Raw genomic sequence first — 12,045 nt, forward strand, 5'->3', positions numbered from 1 at the left:
TCCCCCATCTGAGGAATTGAATGAGGTGTGTGAAGAAGCGTGGGCTTTCCCCGATAAAAAATTGGTGATTTCAAAAAAATTACTAATGGCGTTCCCTTTCTCGTCAGAGGATAGGTCACGTTGGGAAACTCCCCCTAGGGTGGATAAAGCGCTCACACGTTTGTCTAAAAAGGTGGCACTACCGTCTCCGGATACGGCCGCCCTAAAGGAACCTGCTGATAGAAAGCAGGAGGCTATCCTAAAATCTATTTACACACACACTGGTGTTATACTGAGACCAGCTATTGCCTCAGCCTGGATGTGCAGTGCTGCTGCTGCTTGGTCAGATTCCCTGTCGGAAAATATTGACACCCTAGACAGAGACACTATATTGCTAACAATAGAGCATATAAAAGACTCGGTCTTATACATGAGAGATGCACAGAGGGAGATCTGCCGGCTGGCATCTAGAAATAGTGCTTTGTCCATTTCTGCTAGGAGAGGCTTATGGACTCGGCAGTGGACAGGAGATGCAGATTCTAAAAGGCACATGGAAGTTTTGCCTTATAAGGGTGAGGAGTTATTCGGGGACGGTCTCTCAGACCTTGTTTCCACAGCAACGGCTGGGAAGTCTGCATTTTTGCCCCATGTCCCCTCACAGCCTAAGAAAGCACCGTATTACCAAGTACAGTCCTTTCGACCCCAGAAAAACAGGCGGGGAAAAGGCGGGTCCTTTCTGTCTAGAGGCAGAGGAAGGGGGAAAAAGCTGCAACACACAGCTGGTTCCCAGGACCAAAAGTCCTCCCCCGCTTCTTCCAAATCAGCCGCATGACGGTGGGGCTCCACAGGCGGAGCCAGGTACGGTGGGGGGCCGCCTCAAGAATTTCAGCGATCAGTGGGCTCGCTCACGGGTGGATCCCTGGATCCTTCAAGTAGTATCTCAGGGGTACAAGCTGGAATTCGAGGCGCCGCCCCCCCGCCGTTTCCTCAAATCAGCCTTACCGATGACTCCATCGGGCAGGGAGGCTGTGCTAGAGGCCATTCACAAGCTGTATTCCCAGCAGGTGATAGTCAGGGTACCCCTACTTCAACAAGGCCGGGGCTACTATTCCACACTGTTTGTGGTACCGAAACCAGACGGTTCGGTGAGACCCATTTTAAATTTGAAATCCTTGAACACTTACATAACAAAATTCAAGTTCAAGATGGAATCGCTCAGGGCGGTTATTGCAAGCCTGGACGAGGGGGATTACATGGTATCCCTGGACATCAAGGATGCTTACCTGCATGTCCCTATTTACCTTCCTCACCAGGAGTACCTCAGATTTGTGGTACAGGATTGCCATTACCAATTCCAGACACTACCGTTTGGACTGTCCACGGCACCGAGGGTGTTTACCAAGGTAATGGCAGAAATGATGATACTCCTTCGAAAAAAGGGAGTTTTAATTATCCCATACTTGGACGATCTCCTTATAAAGGCGAGGTCCAGGGAGCAGTTACTGGTCGGAGTAGCACTATCTCAGGAAGTGCTACAACAGCATGGCTGGATTCTGAACATTCCAAAGTCACAGCTGGTTCCTTCCACTCGCTTACTGTTCCTGGGGATGATTTTGGACACAGAACTGAAAAAAGTGTTTCTCCCGCAGGAGAAAGCCAAGGAGCTGTCATCTCTAGTCAGAGACCTCCTAAAACCAAAACGGGTATCGGTGCATCGCTGCACACGAGTCCTGGGAAAAATGGTGGCTTCATACGAAGCAATTCCATTCGGCAGGTTCCATGCGAGGACCTTCCAGTGGGACCTCTTGGACAAAGGGGTCGGGATCGCATCTTCAGATGCATCAAATGATAACCCTGTCTCCAAGGACCAGGGTGTCTCTACTGTGGTGGCTGCAGAGTGCTCATCTTTTAGAGGGCCGCAGATTCGGCATACAGGACTGGGTCCTGGTGACCACGGATGCCAGCCTTCGAGGCTGGGGAGCAGTCACACAGGGAAGAAACTTCCAAGGACTATGGTCAAGTCAGGAGACTTCCCTACACATAAATATTCTGGAACTAAGGGCCATTTACAATGCCCTAAGTCAGGCAAGACCCCTGCTTCAAAACCAGCCGGTACTGATCCAGTCAGACAACATCACGGCAGTCGCCCATGTGAACCGACAGGGCGGCACAAGAAGCAGGATGGCAATGGCAGAAGCCACAAGGATTCTCCGATAGGCGGAAAATCACGTACTAACACTGTCAGCAGTGTTCATTCCGGGAGTGGACAACTGGGAAGCAGACTTCCTCAGCAGACACGACCTACACCCGGGAGAGTGGGGACTTCATCCAGAAGTCTTCCTACTGTTGGTAAACCGTTGGGAAAGGCCACAGGTGGACATGATGGCGTCCCGCCTCAACAAAAAGCTAAAGAGATATTGCGCCAGGTCAAGGGACCCTCAGGCGATAGCTGTGGACGCTCTAGTGACACGGTGGGTGTACCAGTCGGTTTATGTGTTCCCTCCTCTGCCTCTCATACCAAAGGTATTGGGAATGATAGGAAGGCGAGGAGTAAGAACGATACTCGTGGTTCCGGATTGGCCAAGAAGGGCTTGGTACCCGGAACTTCAGGAAATTATATCAGAGGACCCATGGCCTCTACCGCTCAGACAGGATCTGCTGCAGCAGGGGCCCTGTCTGTTCCAAGACTTACCGCGGCTGCGTTTGACGGCATGGCGGTTGAATTCCGGATCCTAAAGGAAAAGGGCATTCCGGAGGAAGCCATTCCTACGCTAATAAAAGCCAGGAAAGAAGTAACCGCGAACCATTATCACCGTATTTGGCGAAGATATGTTGCGTGGTGTGAGGCTCAGAAGGCCCCAACAGAGGAATTTCAGCTGGGTCGCTTTCTACACTTCCTACAGTCGGGAGTGACTATGGGCCTAAAATTGGGTTCCATTAAAGTCCAGATTTCGGCCCTGTCGATTTTCTTCCAGAAAGAACTGGCTTCACTGCCTGAAGTTCAGACTTTTGTAAAGGGAGTGCTTCATATTCAGCCCCCTTTTGTGCCTCCCGTGGCACCTTGGGATCTCAATGTGGTGTTGAATTTCCTAAAATCACATTGGTTTGAACCACTTAAAACTGTGGATCTGAAATATCTCACGTGGAGAGTGGTCATGTTGTTGGCCTTGGCTTCGGCCAGGCGTGTGTCAGAATTGGCGGCTTTGTCTTGTAAAAGCCCTTATCTGATTTTTCATATGGATAGGGCAGAATTGAGGACTCGTCCCCAGTTTCTCCCTAAGGTGGTATCTGCTTTTCACTTGAACCAACCTATTGTGGTGCCTGCGGCTACTGGGGACTTGGAGGATTCCAAGTTACTGGATGTAGTCAAGGCCCTGAAACTTTATGTTTCCAGGACGGCTGGAGTCAGAAAGACTGACTCGCTTTTTGTCCTGTACGCACCCAACAAGATAGGTGCTCCTGCTTCTAAGCAGTCTATTGCGCGCTGGATTTGTAGCACTATTCAGCTGGCGCATTCTGCGGTAGGCTTACCGCAGCCTAAATCTGTAAAAGCCCATTCCACACGGAAGGTGGGCTCATCTTGGGCGGCTGCCCGAGGGGTCTCGGCTTTACAACTTTGCCGAGCTGCTACTTGGTCAGGGGCAAACACGTTTGCAAAATTCTACAAATTTGATACCCTGGCTGAGGAGGACCTGGAGTTCTCTCATTCGGTGCTGCAGAGTCATCCGCACTCTCCCGCCCGTTTGGGAGCTTTGGTATAATCCCCATGGTCCTTACGGAGTCCCCAGCATCCACTAGGACGTTAGAGAAAATAAGATTTTACTCACCGGTAAATCTATTTCTCGTAGTCCGTAGTGGATGCTGGGCGCCCATCCCAAGTGCGGAGTGTCTGCAATACTTGTATATAGTTATTGCCTAACTAAAGGGTTATTGTTGAGCCATCTGTTGAGAGGCTCAGTTATATTTCATACTGTTAACTGGGTATAGTATCACGAGTTATACGGTGTGATTGGTGTGGCTGGTATGAGTCTTACCCGAGATTCAAAAATCCTTCCTTATTGTGTCAGCTCTTCCGGGCACAGTATCCTAACTGAGGTCTGGAGGAGGGGCATAGAGGGAGGAGCCAGTGCACACCAGATAGTACCAAATCTTTCTTATAGAGTGCCCAGTCTCCTGCGGAGCCCGTCTATTCCCCATGGTCCTTACGGAGTCCCCAGCATCCACTACGGACTACGAGAAATAGATTTACCGGTGAGTAAAATCTTATTTTTTCTAATGTAAAAATCTTAACAGTTTTAGGTGCATTAATTTACTTGTATTTTATTTATTTATTATGTATTTATTTGTTCTCATAGATGGATGAAATTAGTTTGATTCAAAGCTGGTCCAGGTATAATAACAAGGTCCAAGCCCTCCAGCAAACACTTGGACTTCCCTCATGGCAAAATTCAGAGGTAATTACTAATTACTGGTGATGTTACTGTGGGGCCTGTTCATCATTACATCATTATCACTAGCGATTATACTTTAAAGTGACTGCGATTCATCGTGCCTCACTAACTACAGTATCACTGCCGATGTGGCGTCAGCTATTTGGAATTGTGATAACTTTTTCAGTGATTTCCCTATGCTACTGCTCGATCACCCCGCTCAGAGCTGTAGCACCCCCACTCCCCCGCGGCCGGTGTCAATTCTGCTGCTGTTTGTAACAAAAAAAAACACCAATCACGCTGCTGTATGTAAACCATACTTGCCTACTCTCCCGGAATGGCTGGGAGGCTCCCAAAAAATTGTGAAGAGCAGGCGAGTCTCCAGATTTTTAATGTCCCCCCTGCCCGGCTGCCAACTTAGTGAGTGAAGGGCGGTCCGGGCAGTCAATGATGCGATTCTTGCTGAATCGCATCATCATAGCCATGCCCCTAGCAGTATAATGTTGGTAATATCGGCATTCCAGAGCGGGGGACGTGGCTTCAATGACATGGCCATGGTAACCACGCCCCAATTCCCCCTCCGCCCCCTCTTGGCATCACAGCCCTGTATTTTGTAACACCCCCACCCCCTTCCCCATTAGAGGCACAAACAACAGTACAAAACTGTGGGTAGCCGGGACAGGTTACACTGTGCACAGTTGTTGCTGTCAATTAATAGATCAGCTGCTGGGAGGTGTGTATGCTGCAGTCACCGGCCCGGGATAGCATGTGTATATGGTGCAACCCCCTGGTCACTGCTGCGGCCCCCCTTGCTGCCCAGTAACCCCATAATCAGAGCTGTCAGGGGTAAGAGGACATAAGCCATACCTCCCAACTGTCTCGATTCCAGCAGGACAGTCCTGCTATTTTGACACTGTCCTGCTGTCCCACCCACGTACCACAGTGTTCTGAGGAGGGGGGAGGCAGTTGGGAGAGCCTGTGATCACTGCTGCTCTGATATGGAAAGCAGCTGGTGACCACGGAATAGATGCCCCCTTTATCCGAGGCAACACCCCCTTTATCCGAGGCTCCACCCCTTTTCAGGCAGAGACGCACCATGTCACGAAAAGGAGACTGTACAAGGTGGGAGGTTTGCATAAGCCAATGTGAAGAATCCATGCTCCATAACTCAGTAGAACACCTTAAGCAGCAATACCTATATACAGATGTGTCCTCATACATTTTGCCTCAATCTGCCATGTAGCAGGAGATGCCTGGCGTGGCCTGAAATCATTCCCCTTTAATAGACCTAATTTTCATGGGTCAGATGAATCTAAAAGCACATTTCACCCCAGATGGACACCCTTGGCTTCACCTTAATAACAGCAAGTTTACATAGGAGAACATGTCTTCCTACTGCCTTTCACAAGGAAGTTAGTGTATAATGAAATGAAGAGATAATTATTCAGTGAAATGAGTACCGGGGTGCGGAAAGGTGGTGGGTAGGTGGTGTGCTCAGGCTAGCTCTACAAATCACTGAGTTTGGCTGGAGTAGGAAAAAGTCTCAGCGTGCCTTGGATCCCTGCTGCAGGGCAAGGGTCACCTAACTACAAGGGTACCCACAGCACAGGGAGGTGAAAATGAACTTGTGGGGCATTTTGAATTGGTGGACAGATTTTGTGCATGCGCTATGTATCTGTGCAGTCACAACCGATGGGGTGACTTTCCATTCACCCTCTTTGGTAGGACTATTCTTAGTACAAATCATGTTAGCCACCTCCTGTTTGGCAACAATAACAGGCGAAGAAGGAGACTCTTTTTCTCACGGTAAGTGGGGTTTTAGTATATGAAGCCCTCTATTTCTTCCCAATCACATTTCTGTGTTCACTTTAGTCTTGTTTTGTTTTAGATGAATGAAACGGAACCCAGGTGGGACACATATGAGTTACAAGTGCAAGCTCTTAAGAAAAAGCTAGGACTTTTTTCATATGACAACCCAGAGGTAATTAAACTTATTATATTGTAAAATGATTGCATGATAAGGGTGATGACCCATTACTGTCATCATATAGGGGTATATTTACTAAGCCTTGGATGAAGATTAAATGTACAGAGATAAAGTCCAGCCAGTCGACTCCCAACTGCCATGTTACAGGGGGTGTATATTGCGTGACTGGCGGTCAAGAGACTGCCGGACAGTATACCGATACGGGAGTGGGAATAGTTCCTGTTGGTCGGCATGCCGACCGTCGGGATTGTGAGGGTGCGGGAAGTAGGGGGAGGTAATATGACTGGCAGTCTCCTGATCGCCGGTCACATAAATACATCCCGCAATAGGCTGTGTTTGAAAAATGACAGAAACTGGTTGGCTGGTACTTTATCTCCATTCACTTTATCTCCATTCAAGACTTAGTAAACAGACTGCATAGAATTTATATATATTAGGATCCATTAAGCAGTGTTTGTGGGGGGTAGAATAGGTTTCCTTCCAAATTCCTATTTGTAACAATATAGATACTTAGATATCTATACAAGCGTCTCCTCTTTCTCACATGATTTACTGTCTCCAGACATCAAAAGAAAAATCCCCCTAAACAAAAAGTATAAATATAAAAGATCTCTCCACTGAAAGTTTGAGCAACACAGATTTATAAGATGCAGTTACCCAAGTAAGGGGGCGGGTAACGATATGACAACTGCGCAGGCAGCACATTCAGATAAATATACACCGTTTTACTACCCAGTTTATTTTAATAAAAGATTATAACTTCCTCCAACATAAAATACAAGTAGATAAATATCCAACCACTTTTATAGCTGACAATGTAATATTAGCAATGCAACTGTGACATTTTTATATCTACCCAACTAAAAGCGAAACTGTGTGGGATACAGTGACTCGGATAGAGGGGAAGAACATGTTTAATGTGAAGTGCTAGAGCAGAAGATTCAATATAAACATTATGATGTCAAATAAATACTGTGTGTGACTTGCAGTATTCTGCGCGCCACCAAGTCTACAAGTATAGCCATTGCAGAGATTCCTTACATTGCTAGCAAGTGATATAAGCACCGGAAGAAAGCACCAGAGACCTGGACTTGATTAAGGACAGGAATGCCATGTAATTAGAGCCTCAGAACACTACATTTGTTTTAGACACAGCACATTGAGCCCGGGAAATTCTAAAGCTTGAAATACCCAGACTATAGGCATTTTGTCACTCACATTTCCTGGTTTGTGTTCTCAACAGCTTACATTTCGTAAGTCCGGCTGTCCACAAGCAGATGACACCTCCAGGAAAATATCTCTGGCTGGCAAGCGGCACAAGACGGGAAGAGAGCTGCATAGAGAGGCTGTAAAACATTTTGCACCTTCTGCTGTTCAGTCAATGATGGAAAGTTACTCTGAAGGTTAGAAAGTATTAGTGCTACTTATTGTAAAGTCCTAACTCATTTTGGGACGGACAACAAATTAAACACACTTTTTCATGATGGAAATGTTATTTTTTATCTGAATCAACCTAAATCATTTTTAATATTTCACATATGTAAAATACATTGCAGGTTAAATACTACAGATGTGCGCGGACCCCCGTGTTTTAGTTTTGGTTCTAAATCATCATCGTTTTTTAGTTTTGCTTTTGCCAAAATCACTCTCAAGTGTTTTGGTTTTTTGGATCTGGATGAAAAAAAATGTATAAAAACAGCTAAAATCGTGTCATTTGGGCCTATTTTTGTTCCTACAGTATTAACCTCAATAACATAAATTTTCATTCATTTCCAGTAAAATTTGGCCACCTCAAAGCTCACAATATTGTTCATCAATATTGACCAAAAGCTAAGCAACTGACAATGCCTATTCTATACCTTGTATAAAACACTCTAAAAGGTTAAAGAACACAGTACGCAATTGGCGTATGGAATACCGTAAGAGTACGCACGTAGCGTAACGAACGCTTAGCCGTGGACGAGACGCACGAGCGGCACGTTCGCTCACGGCTTAGAGCGTAAAGGCAAGCACGCTATAGGCTGCCGACTAACGTAATGATACGCTATCAGCGTAGCGGACGCTCGAGACCACGAGGAGATCACAAGCGGCGCTGACGCTCACAGAGTTAAACCTTTATAACTATACCATAAACAATGTACTTATACTGTAAACCCTTGTGCAGTGATAAGGTGTAAATGCAACACAGTGTAACCTTGTTAGTTTAAAAGCTGTATGAGCGTATGTGACGCTCTGAGAACCCCTTAGCAATATAATAAACACTCAAATACTGGTCTAAGGGTCTAACGCCTTTTAAGGAAATGAATGAACGTTCAATTGCAAAAGAATACTACAATACAAGTTATACACTACCAAGATAACATAAAATACCTAACCGAATCACTACACATAAAATACAATAAAGATACAATTACATTTAAGGGGGAAGGAGAGAGAGAATGGCTTATAACATTAAATAAGAGACAATATGGTTGCAGAGAACTTACGCACCAGGGGAAACAATCGCAAGCGCCTTTCTGGATATCCAGCTCCCGATTATCAGCAATGAGAACGTTGAAGAGAGTAGAGAGCTGGCCCAGATCGGCTTGTCCTTTTATACACTACACACAATACAGTACAATGGTCCCTACATTCTTATTGTTCATTGGACACAGGAATTCGTCTTCGCATTATAACAAAAGGTCATAGGTTGGTTCATACAGGTGGGCTGTGACTATTCCTAACTGCTCAGGTGGTATAAATGTCCATAAACTTCTTATGTCCATAACTATACGCACGAGCGATTAATCCGCTTCAAACCAACACCGGAATATTGCTAATTATATTCTCTTCCGATGGATACTAAACACCACTGTGTAACCCCTGTCTGACCCTTCGTATCAAACAAAGAGGGATCTCTTTGTCCCCGAACATACTACATTAACTAAACTTTCAGATTCTATCAAAGGGACCATAATCTACAAAATACATTATATGAATAAAATATGTTACGATTGAGTCGCCCGCTAGACGAACACAAACTCTACCGTAAATGCGCATACCGCGCGTCCGCGAGTGCACGCGACCACGAGTATACGCACGCACGGGAGGGCTCATGCACGTGCAGCGGGCACACGCATGAGGTGCATATATGGCAGTGTGCAGCGTGATATTTTTCTGACTTTGACAGTCCACCCTTTGGCAGTCACCAATAACTGCCACTTCCTAAAACAGTTCAAAAAGAGAAAAATATATGTCATGTATAATACATTTCTATGATTGGGTAGGGGAGGAGAGGAGAAGGTAGGAAAAGGGTATGACCTAGTGAGATAGCAGAAGCATGTGTGTATGAATCCATGTTTGGGGGGTCATGTATCATCGTGCCGTACGTGTTTTAAATCAAGCTTCGAGGTATTGCGAAGTATACATTTGAATTCCTTCTTATCCCGTGGTACGGGTCTGTGGATGGGCTGTCAAACTTTACCGAGCTCTTTTCGGCTTTTGGTTGCGACAAAATGGGGGAGCACATTTTAGTTGATGATACATGAATGGGGGAATATGTGAGTGCTGATATCTGTGCCTATATTCCCTATCGACTATGTGTGTTATTACCTGAAGGTTGTAGAGATGAAGATAAAGAACAATTATGGTAAATGCAGTGATAAACTATGTGAGTTTAATATACATTTGCCGATTGAGGTCTTGTCTTGTGTCTTGTCTTGTCTTGTCTTGTCTCGATGTACATGTTGACTGTAGTCTCCCGATGCTTTTGCTATAAACGGTGTGCAAAAAGCTTTTTCAATGTCCATAGACTTACAAAAAAAGTGTTGGGCTAGCGTAAAATTTAAAGTACTAGGGATATGGGGGGTCTATGGCATAGTCCATCAGTTGTCTGTGTAAAAGGTTGTCAAATTCTTCTTCCAAGCGGATGTCTTTGTACCTTGGAGGAAAACAAAGGAGAAACGGGTGAAAGAAACGGACTGTGGAATCACATTTTCATCACAACATTGTCTCTATCGTTGGGTCATAAACCAAATCAGTCGTTGTTATTACAGTATCTTCACTTCTTAAACTCATCACTCGGGCGCTACGTTTACACTTTGTTAAAACCCGAATGCATCTAAATATCAGACCGACCAATATGATGACACCCAGAGTACACAAAAGAAATTTCCCTACATCCATGATAATTCCTTGAGTCCATTCTCCTAAACCAGAGAACCAATTTCGTGGGTACAACCATGACACCCAACTGGTCAGCTCATTACCCACAGCGGCAAGGGTGAGATTGTGTTTCCTTCGGAACTCCCATTTTAATTGCAAAATGTCATCCATCTTTTTGTCTATGACCTCGACCGGGTCCTCGGTGCTGTTTGTAATATATGTGCAGCACTTTATTCCATACTGAGTCGCTAGGGTAACACAATACCCGCCTGTCACAGCTGTGAGATAATTGAGAATCATCCTATGCTGAACCAGTTCTGTTTTATAAGCTTGGAGCTCCCTTCCGGTATACCTGAATGTGTCATCATACATTTCAGTGATATTGTCTAATAAATTTGCAAGCGCAGATATATATTTATAATTTATCACTCCTCTGGCGGTACGAGTGATATCTAACGCGATTAGGAATTGAATTCCGGTGGATTCATGGATCAGGTCAGAGGCCGGATGCTCTGTTCTTTCTATCAGGTGCCGTTTAACGATGTGTTCGTAATGAGTGTGAGTATAAGGAGCTTGGGCACTGCGGTGAATATCCTTCATTTTAGTGTGGGATACGGTCATTACCTCAGGCAGTACTTTTCCAATATAACATAACCCTTCTGAGTTTGGGGCAAGCCACTTATATGCCTTCCTCCCGCATATGAAATATGCATCATCGGGGAGAACATATGGGACGGAGTAGGACATTACCATATTACACATTTTCCATATGAAATCTCCTAACCCTAATTCTCCCATCTGTTTAGTACACGTATCAGTTTGTACGATATGTGCACAGTATCCTGGTGATCCTACTTCCTAGGGTATACCTATATCGGAAATATTTCCCACTACCGGCTATGTGGCGTATAAGTTCTGTATCTGTAGGCATTCTATCGGCTCTGTATGAAAAGGTCATGGTTTGGTTATTCCATGACACTTCCCAATTTCCCGGCTTTCGGGGATTGGAAATGTTAAAACATACTAGGGATCTATCCACATGATATTGGTGGAGCTTCAAACTAGGAGGACTGGAGATATTAAACCTCCTGTCCACCGGCCTCCCACCACTTAGCTCAAGTACCTCCCCTATAGTTAAAGGGAAGGGCACTAATCCTGATTTGCTATGGCCTTGAGGTACTTGAGAGCATACCCAACAATCTGTCTGATTTAACACTTTACCCACTAAGGAATGATAGTCACTCAATGGATGCCGGTCCATGTGGATATTAAAACTGGATTGGCATTTCTTGATACACCCATCCTCAACTACACTGTCACAGAGTCTACAGATACAGTTCTCTTCAGCTAACAATCCTTCACAATTTCTTCTATTGTCAATGCTACCAGATCGTTTTCTGATACTCGCCTTTACTCAGTGATTATGTTGTTCTTGGAAATCTACGCCTCCATCTCTGTCATCAGAACCCATTCCAGAACCTCTCTCGACCTCCATGGTACTCTCGC

General features: G+C 45.3%; 1 protein-coding gene across 1 annotated transcript in view; it reads left to right on the forward strand.

Annotated features, from left to right (window-relative positions):
* The window catches only part of LOC134925762 (uncharacterized), a 228,438-nt gene that overhangs the window by 41,934 nt on the left and 174,459 nt on the right, over positions 1 to 12,045 (forward strand). The window contains exons 2-4 of the mRNA XM_063920939.1: positions 4,335 to 4,433; positions 6,298 to 6,390; positions 7,640 to 7,799. Of these exons, the coding sequence (XP_063777009.1) occupies positions 4,335 to 4,433; positions 6,298 to 6,390; positions 7,640 to 7,799 (352 nt within the window). The remainder of the gene's footprint in view (positions 1 to 4,334; positions 4,434 to 6,297; positions 6,391 to 7,639; positions 7,800 to 12,045) is intronic.

Source organism: Pseudophryne corroboree, chromosome 1 (assembly GCF_028390025.1).
Source record: "Pseudophryne corroboree isolate aPseCor3 chromosome 1, aPseCor3.hap2, whole genome shotgun sequence".
Classification (NCBI taxonomy): domain Eukaryota; kingdom Metazoa; phylum Chordata; class Amphibia; order Anura; family Myobatrachidae; genus Pseudophryne; species Pseudophryne corroboree.